Below are 17,011 nucleotides of genomic sequence, written 5' to 3'. Positions count from 1 at the left end.
ACTTATTACAACAAAGTCTAAAATTCAAAATAACCACCCTCCCGGCCCCACGGCCCTTCAAAGCACTCTCTTTTCCATTTTGAACCATGTTCTCTCCCTTTGACCAGTTAACCCCTCTTCCTTATGGAAACATAACCTTCCTCAGTCTGTGTAAAACCCCAATTACTTTCTCTCACAATACCCTGTGCTTCTGCTTGAAATGGAGTTTATAAGTATTTGACCATTCACTTTCCCCCACTAAGCTATACGTGTTCAAGACCGGGAGCAGGTGTTTCTAGTCGCAGGCTGTACCTGGCCCACAGTGGTCCTCAATGTGTTGAAAGAATGAATGTGTCACAGCCTTGACTATGACACATGTAGGAACTAGCAGCCTTTTTGAGCTCTTTTCCCTTCACCTGTAGGATCCTAGGCAATCAAAGGGAATTTCTTCCCTGAGAGATAAATATACTTAGAAAGTCAATGCCTACCAGTATGGTGTGGCATTTAGAGGGCCCTGCTGTGCAGACCAAGTTATTATTTCCTCAACATGACAAAGCACACTTAGCAGTTAGGTGGAAAGGCAGCAGTCACATGCAAAACTCCAGTATTTACTGTTAATACCACAGAAAGTGGAGGGAAGCAGCCAGGTCACAACTGAAGCCAGAGGACACTGCTGAACTGGTTAGAACTGCCTAGGTCCAAGATGGCGGAAGCCTCAACCTCCAGTGTACCTTGGGCCTCCTTACTCACTCATTATAATAATTAGCTAAATGACACGCCCACCAGCACGACAGTTTCTAGAAATTCCAGCCCTTCCCAGCACCAACCCCCTCAAATAGTTGGAATAATCCTCCTGCTCATTAGCATATGAACTTACCCACCCCAGGGAATTTTCTGGCAGTCTAGTGGTTAGGACTCTGCACTTCCACTGCTGTGGCCTGTGCCTGTGAGTGTGTGCATGCTATGGCCTGTGCCTGTGAGTGTGTGCGTGCTAAGTCGCTTCACTCCTGTCTGACTCTGTGTGACCCTATGGACTGTAGTCTGCCAGGTTCCACTGTCCTTGGAATTCTCCAGGCAAGAACACTGGAGTAGGTTGCCACGCCCCTCTCCAGGGGATCTTCCGGACCCACGGATTGAACATGCATCTCTTACACTGCACGTCTCCTGCACTGACAGGTAGCGCGAGTGCAACTTGGGAAGCACACGGACATGGCCAAAAAAAAAAAAAAAAAATTATCCAGGGCATAAAAACTCACCACCCCGTATTTCAGGGTCTCTCACCTATGGAGCCTGCCCACACTCCACACTGTACTGTGTGTTTCGGCCTTGGCTGCTCTCACTTTCTGAGATGACCATGCCTTAGGGTCTCTCTTGTCTTCTGAGACAGACTGCATTCTGTCTATGGAATGTGTATGGCTCTAAAGAAGTCCACTTCTTACCTATCACTTTGTCTCCCACTGAATTCTTTCTGCGATGAGACACAAAGAATCTGAGTTTTATAAAGTTCTGAGGCCCGGTATGTGATTTCAATTCAAAGACAGTGGGTTCAAGTTCCAATCTGAGTTGTGCAGTTCCACCACCTTGCTGAGATCTATGTGCTTTCAAAAAGGCCTTGCCCTTTGGCTTGAGGGAACACCTGATGTCTTGTGTGGTGTGGAGAAGTAAAACCACACCACTCCTGCCCCTGACAATGAGCACAATGATTAAAGACATCACTAGAGGAAACTGTCAAAATATTTTCACAGAAGGTCCACTCCTGCAAAAACAAAAACAAATAACTGTACTGGAAGGGGCCAGCTTCGTTATTTTTCTTAAAAGTTTGTAATTACACATAGTGCAAGAGCACTAGCATCTTACTGTGCTAAATACCTCATGCTGATGATGCTGAGGAATGGTAAGAAAAGTCTCCTGCAAGAACTCGGAAGGACCTTTCCCAATTGATGCAGACCACCTGAGGTGGTCTCACACTGGCCCCCCAGCAGGAAAAATCCTGAGAGCTCTAATTGACCCTCAGCACCTTCCTTCTTTGTGGTGTGACCATTTATGACAGGCAAAGAACTTGTGCAATGTAAGGGTTTCACAAATAGTTTCCATTGTCAGTTAAGCCAAGGACCAATCTAGATAGCATCTTTAGCAAAAGAGTTTTGGGAAGTGAGCAGTGTCTACAATCACCATGTTGGTGACAAAATAAAGCAATATACTATCACACACGATACTTTTTGAGTGCCTAGGAACTCAGGTTCTGTAGGAAAATCCTAACTACTAAGTCATCTGAAAGAACAATCCAAAAACTGTAAGGAAATTGGAAAGGATTACAAACTACATGATCAGCCAGAATACATGCAGAGTCACTCACTGACTGGTTAGCCTTTTCATCAAGTTTCAAGTATGTGTAACTTCACATACATCTCTATCACCAAAAGATAAGTTTTGAGGCTATTTTCATCTTAACTTTCACAGCATGGCATTTTGGATTCCTATTTTAAAACACTGGTCACTGTAATTTTTATACTTGTGAAGTAGTATGAACCACATTATTTGCTAACTTTACAATTAAAATAGAAGGCCTTCTTCCCCATTTTAATCGAGAAAATACTTCTTCGTTTTGATTGGAAAATAAACCAGGACAATACAAAGGAGTAGAATACTGACTGGAATGCAGAAAATCCTCCTTAAAAAAAAAAAGGTTTAGTGTTATTTACTGAGGATTTTTCTGATTGTCAGAGGTGTGCTAATCACTTTGCATTTCCTTTCACCAACTCTATGACATCTGCCCCTTCAAAGATGAGGAAACTGATTCTTTAAAAGAAGTTAAGGAACTGGCCCAATATTACACAGTCAGGAGGCAATGAAGTTCTTGGCTTAGCAGGTTGTGCTTTATCACCAGGGTTCTGTGCAATACCATGCAGCTCAGACTTTCATGTGCATTCATATTAGATGGGGATCTTGCTAAAGGCACATTCTGACTCAGTAGGTCAAGAGTGGGGTTTGAAACTTTGCATTTCTAATATGCTCTCCAGTGACGAGATGGCAGTTGGTCTACAGACTGGATTTTGAGTAGCAAGGCACTATACTACTGAAAGACCATCATCTCTTCCCTTTCAACAGAATGTTATGATAGTTCATTGCATCAGGAGCCAGACACTCTTACTTGGTTACGTGACCCTGATATATGAGACAACACAGAGACAAGAAAGATATCAATCCAGAAGCAATCGTGGTTATGGAATGCATACATTTCCATGTATTTTTACAGTAAAAATGCATTAAAAAATCTTTCACAAAAGAAACTTAAAAAATACAAGTAGGGTGTTAAGTCCTCCCCACAACATTCTTTCCAGCATCAACTGTCTCATGGGTGGGAGGGGAGTTCCTAAAGGGTTTGATTTAATCATACAAAATACTCATTCATATCATCTCTCATCAAGACATTTACATGAAGTGGGGAACTAGGGAAAGTAGGCTCAAAAGAATCAGTCTCCAATTTAAGGTTACAGTAGTTCAGAGAAAAACTCTTATCTTTCTGGTTAATGTACAGTCCCTGTAAAGTACGGTATTTTCAAAGTATGAAACTCAGATGACACTGCCACACTAAGTCTTCACGGATAAAGCCAAGCCCAGGTGGGCAGCACATAGATTTTAACATGTCAAACATCTCTGACAACAAGAGAGACACTGAGATGTTAACGTCATGATCCACTCCAAAAATCCACCTCTTGATTTCATTTATTTAAAACTCTGGACCACAATTGAGAGCATCGATCATTTAATATCACGGATTTGGCTAGAATGAGTGAGAGAATTCCTAGTAGTGGAGCCTTAGGAATAAAATCCCCAGTTGGCTCTTAGGAAATTGATGAAAAAAGAACATCATTATTCAGTTGCGTTCTCCCTCACCATACTACTGTAGCTCAATGTATGCTCTGTATGGAAAACTCTGAAGATAAAAATAGCAGTCTCAGACTTTTTCCTCTTTTTTAGCTATAGAATGTACATTGTGTCTGTTCCAGGAAATGAACTTGGTTTGTGCATATCCACAGAAGGACAGCTACTCATTGTAATGTTGTATAAACCCATAAGTCAAATAAAGCTATGAACAATGTAATATTTATATATGCATAGTGTTTTATAAAAAGATTGGCCCACATACTGCTTTTCATCAGTACAGAAAGAGCATTAAGTCCACAGCACACCGCAAGAAATGAATGAAGAACAGAAATGCAAACAAGTGCTTAATAATTCACAAGCAGGCTCACCATGGAGGAAATGATGATATTCAAACCAACTAAAGCTTTAGAGAATTACTTATATAGTCTCCCATTTTTAAAACAGCTTTACATACCTGATTTAGTTTACAGTAAAATATATCCCAATGAATCAATTTGTTCCATATTCAGAAATATAAACACATGTCACATTCCTCACAGCTAATTTTTTTGTCATAAATTCTCTTTTATACAAGAAAAAAAGGCAACAGTTGTTTGTTTTTAAAACAGGCTCTATTAATTACAATTTTTAACTCTGTACACAAGATAATTGGCTGGTTTTCTCCATTTTTTTTCTTTATCTTTTTTTTTTTTTTAAACAGTACCATGAGAACAACAGTGATTGACTTGCAAAGTTTTGTGTCTGTATGGAAAATGCAAAACAGTACTACGGAAATACGCAATGCATCATAAGCAGCGATTTGTTGTCGTGGTCCAACAGGTACGAGCAAAGGTTTTGGCTCAGCTAGGCAGTAATTCATTTCAACCACAACCCGGGGCTATAGCCGACCCAACCAACCTCCTGTGAGATAGCAAAAGAATGTCTTCTATTAAGGAAAAATTTCTATACTTTGTTCTGTCCAAAGATTAAAAGGACAGGGTCATAAGTGCAGATGTTTGTCAACCAGATCTAGAACCAATGAGATTGAATCCTTCTCTTTCAACCATTTTGGAGATTTTTATTATGGTTCCAAAGAAAACTGGCATTTCTAAGAATGAGCATGCCCAACCCTCATGTCTTTAAATATCAACAGAGAAGTTCCTTCTACCAAGGCTTACTCCCTCCTCCCCAGTTTGGCAAAGGGCAACCACAGGCTCATGATAAAAAGGGGAAACTTAACTTTCTGTACTAGTGATTCTTCGGGCTCCTCACACCAGCACATTGTCTCCCATGCCATTTACTATTCAGTCTCAAATCAGGCAAGACAACGCCAAAGGTGTTTGCTGTGCGTTCCTTCTAGTAGGTGAGCAAAACTTTCATGGCACTGCCTTAATGAGATTCTCATTCAGTGTTGGGGATGCTAACGAACCTGACCGTCTGTGCTTGGGCTGTGTTTAGGTAATGGCGACCAACCTTCTCCTCTCTGCACCTTTCTATAGCCAGGGAGAGTACAAACTGTTTTCTGAATGGAGAATAACTTGAGAACATAACATTTCTTTGTGCTTTGTGCTGTGTCCTTTAGCTATAAATATCCTTCATTTGCAACAGTAGTCTCTTCATACAGTTTGCTTAACTTTAGGATCATCAGTAATCCTCATTTATTCCAGAGTCCTCAGCTTTTACAAATATAACTTTTGCCTTTTTGCTTTTATCAAAAAACAACAACAACAACCACCAAACTCCTAACTACACTACAGCACTACATCAGTACATAACAGTCTCCATCAAATTAATTAAATTTGATCAATAATTTTCCTTACTTAGAGAAAATGATCAACAGCCGCAATTAACCAGGAGAGAAAAAGATCACCCCCACCCCCAAAGGGAACAATTCTTAACAATTCTACAGTTTATGTAGAAACAAAATTTATATCCCTTTGGGGAAGCATTTAGCAAATAATTTCCCAAAAAAGTATGCATTTAAAAATACTTTCTTTAATATGATACATCAGGCACAACACTTTTCATATATATATTTTTTTCTTATAAGATTTCAAATGCATCAAATGTCGCTAGTCAGAGGATCATCAAGCTGACGTCAGATGCTTCATTAGGTAAGAAACTAAATGATTTCAGGTTTGTGAGCTTCCTCTTCGAACCTTTGACATGGTAAAGGCTGGAAATGTGACGCAGGCTCTCAGATACTGAGGTCGGTGCTGCATTCTTTGTAAGGTCTTCTCCGCTGCTCCGGGGGATGTCTGGAACTCCGGCCGGTGTCCTGTCTTAGACTCGTCTCGTCCCTCTCCAGGTGGCTGCCTCTGTCCTCTTTGTTCCTTTTCTCCAGGGACCGCTCTCTCCTCCGCTCGGGGGACTTGGTCCGCCTCCGGTCGGTGGATTTGGCTCTCCTTTCGGGCGAGCTTCCTCTCTTGCGCTCGGGCGATCTTCTCTGATCCAAGAGTCTCTCCAGAGACCGCCGCCGCCGGCCTGGAGAGCCGTCCCTCCGGCGGGTCGGGGGCCGCTCTCGCCTCCTCTCCGGGGAACCCTCCTTCCTCTTCTCCTGCTTCTCCCTTCTCTCCAAAGTGTTGTCAGCGCTGCGTGTGCCTTCCCTCCGCTTCTCCGGAGACCTCCTCTTGGGGCCATTGGTCACCATCCGCTCGGGTTGGGCGTCTCTTCGTCCCTCGGGTGCCCGGTCCTTGGGTCGGCAAGCCCCACTGTCGGGTTTTCTAGAAGTTCCGTTCCACGTGTGATGTTCATTGGGTTGTCTGCTATACTCTCTGCTGCCTCTGGGATCTCTCACGTGTGCCCGCTTTTCCCCATGTGGTGATGATTTGTGAAGATCGGGTGGGTAGCTGGACTCCAATGATGGATGCTGTCGGCGGTCCGGGGGCCCAGCCCTCATTTCCGGAACACCTTGTGGACCGGTGGGGGGGCCGTTCCCGTCGCTGCCGGGGTCTGCCAGGAAGAGAAACGAGAGCAACAGTTTGGTACCAAGGACCTTGGCTCCTGTCCCCACCCGCCCTCTTGAGACCCCATTAGTCACAACAAACAAACAACTGTTAAAAGCAGTCAGAATCAAAGCCAAACTGACTCTGAGTTAATTTAAGTATAATTGCAACTAGCCATGGTTAAAAACTGGTACTTGTGGCTTTTGGTATCTAGCCTGCTATCTTTATACTCATATAGATCATTCAACTTGTAACATCAGTCATGAGTTTAGTCTTTAAAGGTATAACCCAAGTAATCTGTCTAGAAGTATCAAAATGGCCCTCCCCCTTAGTATCTCCCGTTCTTTTTTCCCCAGCCATCACCCTTCCTCCCTGACATCTCCCCCCACTCCATGACAGAAAATATTCCTTTGTTTAAAGATTGTTTTAATTTGCTTACAAAAATCTGGGCTGTTGAACTAGAGGGGCATGAGGGAACTTTGTAAGGGAATGGAAAGAATCTATGTTTTGATCTGAGTAGGGATTAAATGGGTTCATAGAGAGGTAGAAATTCACTGCTCTGGACCCTCAGGCTTTATGAATGTTACTGTAAGCAAAGTATACTTTCATTAAAAAAAAAAAAAAAAAAATCCAGGCTGGTGATGACAGAGGCAACACAGCCAGATGTTGACAACAGGCAAACGTGACATTATGGGAGGGTCCATTAAACATCTCTCTACCTGTGTGAGTGCTGTGCAACTATTTTCTTTATTTTTGCATATGTTTAAGGAGCTGTTTTTAAACTGTGGAGTCATCTGACAGATAAAAGGAAGTGGAAGAGCGGTTGTCAAGTGCACATTTGACATTACATGGGGTTTGCACAGAGGCACTCTTCTTGATGCTATAAAAGCAGCCAGAATTACATCTAAGGTGTGGATTCACTGGGTGACTTTTTATAACCTTAAGACATCTGTAGATTAAAAAGCAGAAGAGCCCTATAAAGGCTCCTGTTTTTATTGTTAAACTATCTGAAATGACACTGCAAAAACATTAAATAGCATCCTGGATTTAGGAGAGTTCTTTTCAAAGCTTTGTCATACCTAAACCCAGTAAGTCATACATACTATCCCATTCCAGGCTCAGCACCAGACATGATGTGCTGTATCATAGAGGACAAACCAGGGCCACAGTCACAGAGACTAAGAAATCATTGGTGCTCTTTAAGGATCTTTAATGAGTCAACAAGGTCAACATTAGGCAATTAATCTTTCACGAATGATCTCCCAAAACCTAGGGTGAGTTTTAACAAAAACAGGAACATAGCCTAAAGCAGGAATCAGTAAACTTTTTTCTGTAAAGGGCCAAAGAGTAAAATATTTATGGTTTTTGCATGCCACATACTTTGTCACAACTGTTCATCTGCCACTATATGGCAAACGCAGCCATAGACAACACATTCAAGAAATGGCCATGGTTATGTGCCAATAAAACTTTACTTATCAATTCAAAAACAGGCTGTGAACAAGATTTGGCCCCTGGACTGTCATTCGACAAGAGATAACTAAGTAGGAAATCTCATCTCCCTGTTTTAGCAGAGTCTTATCTCTTGAGGTGAGAGCTTTGCGATCTGAGATTTGTTGTTTTGGAATGGCTGGGGAGGTGTCTAGAAATAACACACACAGAAGCTTATGAAGTCATTTTAAGATCTAGGTGAGGGAAGGGGCTTCAGTGACCATCCTAAATCTAACCTTGGGGTTTCCTACACCTATATTTAAGAGAAGGGAGAGTAAGGCTTCCACAGAGTCAGTGGTGTACTTACAATTCAAAGAACGCAGGGTGCTCAGAATGAATTGCCAAACATATCAAAACAGAGCTAAAGCAGAAGCAATGAGGAAATTAGGCCACAGCACAGAAACACCTAGTATTGATTGAGCTACAAACCGTAGTTTGATTATGGCCCATAAGGTAGAAGCAAGCCTCCCCGAGCTTTTCATTTCTCATACATGCAGCGATATTAGGAGGTATCATCGCTGTAGAAGGGAGGGCCCAGCACCAAGAACAGTCAGAGAAGAGAGAGAAAGAGAGAAAGAGAAAAAGTTGAACATTTAGATTCCCTATAACAAAGAGGAAAGAAAAAAAATCTGCATTTGTTAACATAGGGTAAAGAGAGTTTATTTGTCCAGTCAGACAGTCTAAGGCAACACTCAAATAAGGCTGCAGAGACCAAAATCAGAACAGTGACGTTTTCAGACAGCCAGATAAGGTGAGAGAACCCAGACAATGGATGCATCCTTTTTTTTCTTTTACTTTCTTTCTTTTTCAAACAACTGGAACAATGACAGGCTGGCATAGGAGAGCATTAACAATAAACAACAGAAAAACAAAGTTCCCTCCCTCCCCCTCCCCGCCCCCAAGACCGCGGCAGTTAAATTAAGTACAAAAAACTCATTACAAAAATAGCCTCACAGAGAAGCAGGTTCCAATCAAGTCAGAAAAATATTGGAACTTAACATATTATAACCCATTTGTGACTCTAATCAATAGAATTAGAGAAATTTAGTCCCAATGACATATGGAGACGTTACAGTAGCACAACCCTGGCACATTCAACCCTTTTTGGGAAAAAAAAAAAAAAAACGGTGTATTGAAATGATCTTTATTTTTAGCCCAAAGAACATTGGTTAGTGTTGGATTTTCATCCTCAGTGCAACAGACATAGGTTTTGAGAAGGTACACGGGTTACTGATGATGACTCGCAAATGAAAGATCACATCCAACAGAAGCATAGGGGAAGACAGAAAAGGGAGACAGTGTTACACAGTTTCAGTGGCATCGGTACACCTACAGTCAAGGTTTAGTACAGCGCACAGCTGTGGCATCGTAATGTTGTCAAAATACTTCCCCTGTGGTTGGGCGTGTCTAAAGGGGCCTCATCAGATACCCACCCCCCCCCCACGGGCCCCTCATATTTTGCACCTGTATGGATGTCCAACACCTGGGAAGACTGTCCTTCAAAGGAGTTCTCGTTCTCCTTGACCTGCACCTGAATTAAGGATCTCATCAAGTCCAAAACGCAACTGGGAATTGTGCCAAATGACTTTCAGAAAAGAGGGTAATAACAGATAAATCCCTAATAAAGGGGACCAATGTATATGGGGACCATTCAATCACAGTTTCTATAGAAACTTTTGTAGACCTTTGGTTGGGAAGAAGAGCCCTACATCTAGGGCATAGCTTTTTTTTTTTTTCCTTTAAATTTTAAACAAGAATCTCAAATAGGACATAATTATTATAATATACAATATTTTGCCATCAGAACACTAAGCTATGTAAAGATCATTGCTGTTTGGTCAAATCATGTCTACAGATATGACAAAGGAACTCTATGCATAAGCTGGCTTTCCTCACAGGAAAGGTATAGTAACATGTTTCCCTCATGATGGGCACTGGGAATTGATTTCATCCTTTATCATCCAAAAACATATGGCTAAAGTTTCAACAGTTTTGTTTGTTTGTTTGTTTGAGTTGTGGGCTCAGGTGGTCTGATTTGGGGTAGGGACCAGTGGGAGGCATGCAGAAGAACTGTATACACCTCCTTGATGCTGAGCAAGGCCCCCAAATCATCTCCAAAATTCATGCCTCTTAAATAAAGATATCAAGTAATCAAAAACAAGAGAGGAGAAAAAAAATTGTGCCTCAACATTATCACTCAGGAAACCTGCTTTCCTGCTTCTTAAAAGGAGTAGAGTCATTTTGTGCTAACAATTGGATCTGAGAAACGGTTTGGCACAGTTCAAACAAACATTCCTTCGCTCTTGGTCGGACTAGACAAAATGTTCTCTCTGATTATCAGAAAGGGGGCTATATAAAGATCTCGTCTTAGACCATGCCCCAGTCCACGTGAGCAAGCAAAAGGATGAAATGTGTAGAGATTTCAGAACAAGCGAGGCAAATAATCACATGGTGCGAGAGGCTGGTAAGACACTGGTGAACAGGGGAAACAAACACTTTCCTGCTGCAGTTCTGGAGACAAATTCATGGAGTCATGCCAGGGAAGGAAGGAATGTTTTCATAGTTTGACCCACCATATTCTGGGACCGAGCCGTCTCCCCGCTTCAGAAACAGACGCACTCTGCGGCCACCATTCTTAATCAGTTCTATAGCCCGAGAATGCTTCATGTTTTTGGTGGTCTCACCATTGATCTCTAAAATTTCATCACCAACCTGCCAGAAAGAGAGAGCCAAGTGAGAAGATCACCAAAGGGTTTCATCAGCTATGGAGATGCTTTATGATTTCATTGGACATGTTCCAGAAAAATCTTCTATTACTTAGGAGACAGAAATGAAAAAAAAAAAAAAAAAACCAACCCCAAACTCTCTGTCCTCAAGGAGATGACATTCTAATATGGGAAATATAATACAACAGGCAACTTAAAAAAACACATGGTATGCTAGATCGTGTAAGCGCTAAGGTAAAAAAATAAAGCAGAGGGAAATATAAGTTGCTGAAGGAAGAGGATGTGAAATAAAAGTTGCTGAAGGAAGAGGATGTGGTTGACAGCTTCTAGAATGGCCCCCAGTGATCCTTGCCTACTTGAATTCAAACCCTGTGTAAACTCCTTTCCTTTGGATGTGGGCTGGAATGAATGACTTGCTTTTCACGAACAGAACATGGTAAATGTGATGAGAGGTCAAAGATAAGGTTACAAAACAACTTTGGCTTTTGCCTTACTGGCCCTCATTTGTCGTCTCACTTGTCTATTCTGATGCATGTTGTGACAGAGCCTATGGTACTGAAACGAGAGAGGGCTTGGGCCAACAGCCCAAGCTGCACTGATCCTGACAACAACCATGAAGCTTTAGAGGCAAATCCTTCCCTAGAGGAGCCTTCAGATGAGACCACACTCCTGGCTGATACACTGACTGCTAATACGCTGGAGGTAAAGGAGTGAACAAGACAGGCCAGATACTTCCTCTCAAGAAGCACATATTCTAGAAGGCAGAAGAGAAAAAGACTGGTGCTGGAGTTTAAGGCACTGAATTTGAGTCCTATCACTTGTTAGCTAAGTGATCTTGGCTAAGTTCTCTACTTTTTTGCAGTTCATTTCCTATCTGAGTAAGGGGAGGATAACAACTCATGCCTTTCATGTTGAGGTCCAATTAACTGTTACAGTATGTCATGTGAACTAGATAACATGATACAAAATATAATAATGGTATTTCTTTCAATCAGAAACTTTTTTAAATGAGTAACTGCTGCTAAGTCGCTTCAGTCGTGTCCGACTCTGTGCGACCCCATAGATGGCAGCCCACCAGGTTCCCCCGTCCCTGGGATTCTCCAGGCAAGAACACTGGAGTGGGTTGCCATTTCCTTCTCCAATGCATGAAAGCGAAAAAATAAAGTGAGGTCGCTCAGTCGTGTCCGACTCCTAGCGACCCCATGGACTGCAGCCCACCAGGCCCCTCTGTCCATGGGATTTTCTAGGCAAGAGTACTGGAGTGGGGTGCTAAAAGCAAAATCCATGTGTTTGAAATATGAACAAAAGGACTATATACCACTGTATATGCACAAATTATGCGTGTGTATATATAGAGGAAGGATATATAAGAAACTGGTACATAATTTGACCTTGGAAATTATATTCTTACTATGCATTTTTTTATCTAATTCTAAAAAATCACATTCCTGGTCTACTTTCTCAATTAAAAAAATCTTATTAAAAAATTCAGTCTTCAGAAATATAAACTTCAAGATTCTGTCTTAAGTTACAAGTATTAAATTCCTTATCTTTGGTCACTTTCCGCCCTTTCTGCTCAGGACTAATTTTATTCACTTTTTTCCTTTCCTGATCTGACTCTTGATTTATTTTAATTCCTTCCAAACTGCTCCCTATGTATGTCTCAATCTATGCCCCCTAGATATAATGAACAAATGATTTTTTAAAAATCATTTGATCTGCCCAGAAGAGCAACATATTCATACGTGGTAGGAGATATTAGATATCGAAATAGAACACAGTGGTTTTTTTGGCATGTGTGCATTTAAAATTTGCATTACTGAGTAATACCAAATGATCTTGAATATTCATGCTATGGTGTCCTTGGCCCACTGTTAAGAAAGACAGTTAACTCATTCCTGAGGCCAGGGAAAGGTGGCAGTGAGTAGTGAGAGACTGAACGGAGCTCACCACCCAGAACCTACAGAACCACATGGCTTCCTGCTCTCAAAGCATGCTGGGATATCCAGGAATTCCAGGGAAGTAAGGCTGGAAGAAGCACAAGCTGGAATCAAGATTGCCGGGAGAAATATCAATAACCTCAGATATGCAGATGACACCACCCTTATGGCAGAAAGTGAAGAGCAACTAAAAAGCCTCTTGATGAAAGTGAAAGAGGAGAGTGAAAAAGGTGGCTTAAAGCTCAACATTCAGAAAACTAAGATCATGGCATCTGGTCCCATCACTTCATAGGAAATAGATCGGGAAACAGTGGCTGACTTTATTTTTTGGGGCTCCAGAATCACTGCAGATGGTGATTGCAGCCATGAAATTAAAAGATGCTTATTCCTTGGAAGGAAAGTTATGACCAACCTAGATAGCATATTGAAAAGCAGAGACATTACTTTGCCAACAAGGCTATGGTTTTTCTCACATCATGTATGGATGGGAGAGTTGGACTGTGAAGAAGGCTGAGCGCCGAAGAATTGATGCTTTTGAACTGTGGTGTTGGAGAAGACTCTTGAGAGTCCCTTGGACTGCAAGGAGATCCAACCAGTCCATTCTAAAGGGGATCAGTCCTGGGTGTTCTCTGGAAGGAATGATGCTGAGGCTGAAACGCCAATACTTTGGCCACCTCATGGGAAGAGTTAACTCATTGGAAAACACTCTGATGCTGGGAGGGATTGGGGGCAGGAGGAGAAGGGGACGACAGAGGATGAGATGGCTGGATGGCATCACCGACTCCATGGACATGAGTTTGAGTGAACTCCGGGAGTTGGTGCTGCAATTCATGGGGTCGCAAAGAGTCGGACACGACTGAGAGACTGAACTGAACTGAACTGAACTGAATACGAGATTAAGTATAAGAGATGGAAAATGGGATTGGGATTTGGAAATGGGATTCAGACAATATCCACTTTATTAAGTTCATGGGTGATTTTAATCCTTTATTCAATGCCAGAGTTGGAAGAGCTCACCTAATTCTGGTAGATACATCTAAGCTTGAGGGAGAGATGAAAAGCTGTAGAAACATGTAATGCTCACGAGCGTGCAGGCCCTAATCATAAGATGTCAAGAAGTCACTGCAGATGACTTATTCACGTCCATCCCAGATGCCTCTCCCTTACTTACCTTCATCTTCCCACACCTTTCGGCAGGACCATCCTCTGCTAAGCGCAGAACGTAGAGGTCCATGTTATACTCTCGACCTCCTCGAAGACTGAAACCAAATCCCTTGGCTCCTCTTTCCAGTTCCACAGTGTAAAAATCTTGCTCCTATTCAAAGAAATTAAACGCAGTTATTCTGGGAGGACTTAAATTGACACACATTTCTCTCTCTTTTCCCAAACACTCTCCATTATGGCTCATTTGACCCAAAGGCACAATTTGTATCCCCTTCTTGGTGGTTTCTAATTGTTTATTAATATCAATTAACCTTAGGAGTTTGGAGATCCAGAATATGAAAACATTCATGAGTGTGCATACAGATTGCATACCAACACACATATATTAAAATTTAATCAGTGAGGCTGTGACTTGCATTTGTGGCAGGAAAAATCCTTCATTAAATAATACCATCCTGCACATTGCTGGTGTTTTAGCCTCCCTGCCCAAGGCCCTAAAATATCTCATCATTTGGATAGCAATGGCAAGCCCCACACATCCTGACAGTAGTGCCTATGCTGGTTAGGAGAATTGGGAAAAGATTAGGAAAGGCTTTGAGAAGGCCAGTGAGGGGGAGGAAAAACAACAAAAAAAACTACTTAACTCTGTATCACCCAATGTTTCCCAAATCTGCTTCACTTATTATCATGTGTGCACCCTCCATTACCACCTTGTGGGACAGGTAGGTAGCTTTAGGAGCCTCACCTGAAATTCACAAGTCTGAGAAACAGCTTAACCAAAAGACATTTTCTTGACATAAATGCCTTTACGAATACCATGACCAGCTATCTCCTGTTTTGCTCTTTCTCTGATCACCTATTATTGAGATAATTGGTAGCATTTTATTTTGTTTGGTCCTCCTTGTCCCCTGCCTCCAGAAAAAGGATGTCTAGGGATATTTTTCAAAGGTAGTAAAGTAATGTTATTTACTTGATAACCCAATGTGAGTTCATGTTTAGTATATATTTAGTACATAAAAGGTTATTTATGTTAATTGCAAGTACCTTATAAGATACCTGGTAAAAAGAGCTTCAGGAAATTGGAAGGAAATGCACAAAGCCAATAAGGCAAAAAGAGAAACAGTCCTCACCTGTGTTGCCTGGGGTGCTTTGAATTCAAACTGAGATTCTGGCTTTGGTTTGGTGGTATTCCTGCCAAAGCAAGAGAAAAAATATATATAAGAGCAAGCCATGGAGAGCCTGAGAAAGAATCAAAGAGCAGTATCATCACACCACCAAGAGTTACTTTTTTCCCCTGAAGGTAACAAAAGAAGCCAAAGTCATGCCTGACCTGGTCTCCTGGGCTCCTTGCTGCGAAGGGGTGTGTGTGGTGGTGATGGTGGCTATCTTCTCCGCATTGGTCAGCAGAGTGGCATTTGAAGACTCTGCAGGGTAAGAGAGAACATCATGAAATGAAGGCCCCGGAGAAGACATCATCAAATCAGGTGTGCAGAAGCCCCACACCTGAATGACATCTGAATTCTCTGTCACCATTTCAAAATGTTCTGACTTGAATTTCTAAACAAGAGTGTAAAGAACCATTCTAAGATCTTCTATGATGTGAGCCATGTACACCCCCATGACACTCCTCCAACTAGGTATCTCCACAAATGAAATAAAGAGTTTGCCAAGAAAATGGTACTTTAAAAATCATAGCCAAGGTAGGTGCCTTTCACTCTTCCCCCATCACTTGAAAAGGGCAGTCCCATCAAATCACTGCAAAATTATTTCCCAGACTTTTACAGGCTAATAATAAATGTCTCTGCTAATGTCCCTGCAATTTATCGGTGATCTTTAGTGAGTCTGCTTGATTTTCTCATGTGAATAGTCAGTGTTCTAACTTCTTGCTACTAATAAATATACATACAGAGAACATCTACTTTCTTCCCCAAAGCTTTTAATGAAACACAACTAAAAATGTGGAATTCTTGTGAGATCTTGCCTAGTATCACTCATGAAGAGTTATTTTTAAAACTTGCATTAGTCAGAGCCAGTATGTAAATCTAAGTTGTACAAATCAGGAAGCCACCCTAATGTAACAAACATGGTTGTATTCTTATGTAAATTGACTTTCTTCTTCACTAAACACATTCATAAACATCTTCATTAATCTCTGGGAGCTTGGAAACCTAGGATTTGAAAACACTCATGAACATGCCTACAGACTGCTAACCGACGTGCATATATAAAAATATATTAAAATAATTTACATAGTATCAGTCTTATGTTCTTTTACTAATTATTTCTCCATTAAGATCAAGGCAGATAATAAACAATGATGAGTAAGCTGCACTATTTGAATTTATTTTTAGATTGACACTTTGGAACCTGCCACACATTTTCTAATCAAGAAAATGCTAAATGTGGGGGTGAAGTTCTTAGATTAGCCTGTAAACTACCCCTTTACTTCACAGTGTACCATGAAGTCTAGAAGTTTCTAGGAGTTCTGAGGTTTGCAGTAGGCACTCCATAGTTTGTGGAATACATGTATCTACCCACCACGTATAACGGAGTTTCTATGGATATCTCACTAATCCCACTTATTTGTGCTCTATCTTCCATTGTACTTTGCTAAAAATGCTACTCAGCTTAGATCTGACTTTCCGTTATTCTATTTTCATTACAAATAGCTGTTAAAGGCAAAGGGCTGGAGATCAGACCCGGGTTCAAACCTCTTTGTCCTTGACTCACTATCTGTATGTCTTCTTTTCCTTGAAAGGGATGATGACAATCATCATCCCTTTCCTTGGAGTAAAGTATATGAAACGCGTAGCACTGTATCTGACATATAGTAAGCACTCAACATACACTGACTGCAGCCAGTGCCCTTGCTACTGTTTCTATTCTGTATTTATTACTG

General features: G+C 41.4%; 1 protein-coding gene across 10 annotated transcripts in view; it reads right to left on the bottom strand.

The window, feature by feature from the left end:
- Nucleotides 1-3,194: 3,194 nt before the first annotated feature.
- The window catches only part of MAGI1 (membrane associated guanylate kinase, WW and PDZ domain containing 1), a 647,256-nt gene continuing 633,439 nt past the window's right edge, over nucleotides 3,195-17,011 (bottom strand). For 8 of the 10 annotated variants that reach the window (XM_010851514.1, XM_010851515.1, XM_010851520.1 and 5 more), the window contains 5 exons: nucleotides 15,443-15,536; nucleotides 15,243-15,303; nucleotides 14,120-14,263; nucleotides 10,856-10,994; nucleotides 3,195-6,798 (listed from right to left, as the gene is read on the bottom strand). In XM_010851514.1, the coding sequence (XP_010849816.1) occupies nucleotides 6,044-6,798; nucleotides 10,856-10,994; nucleotides 14,120-14,263; nucleotides 15,243-15,303; nucleotides 15,443-15,536 (1,193 nt within the window). In that variant the 3' untranslated portion in view covers nucleotides 3,195-6,043. Of the gene's footprint in view, nucleotides 6,799-6,844; nucleotides 10,995-14,119; nucleotides 14,264-15,242; nucleotides 15,304-15,442; nucleotides 15,537-17,011 lie in introns of those variants that run through there. The other 2 variants (XM_010851523.1, XM_010851521.1) reach the window with 2 other exon arrangements.

This window comes from Bison bison, unplaced genomic scaffold (assembly GCF_000754665.1).
Source record: "Bison bison bison isolate TAMUID 2011002044 unplaced genomic scaffold, Bison_UMD1.0 scf7180017864304, whole genome shotgun sequence".
NCBI lineage: Eukaryota > Metazoa > Chordata > Mammalia > Artiodactyla > Bovidae > Bison > Bison bison.
Note: the sequence above shows the minus strand (reverse complement) of the source record. Positions and strands in the feature narration are given on the sequence as shown.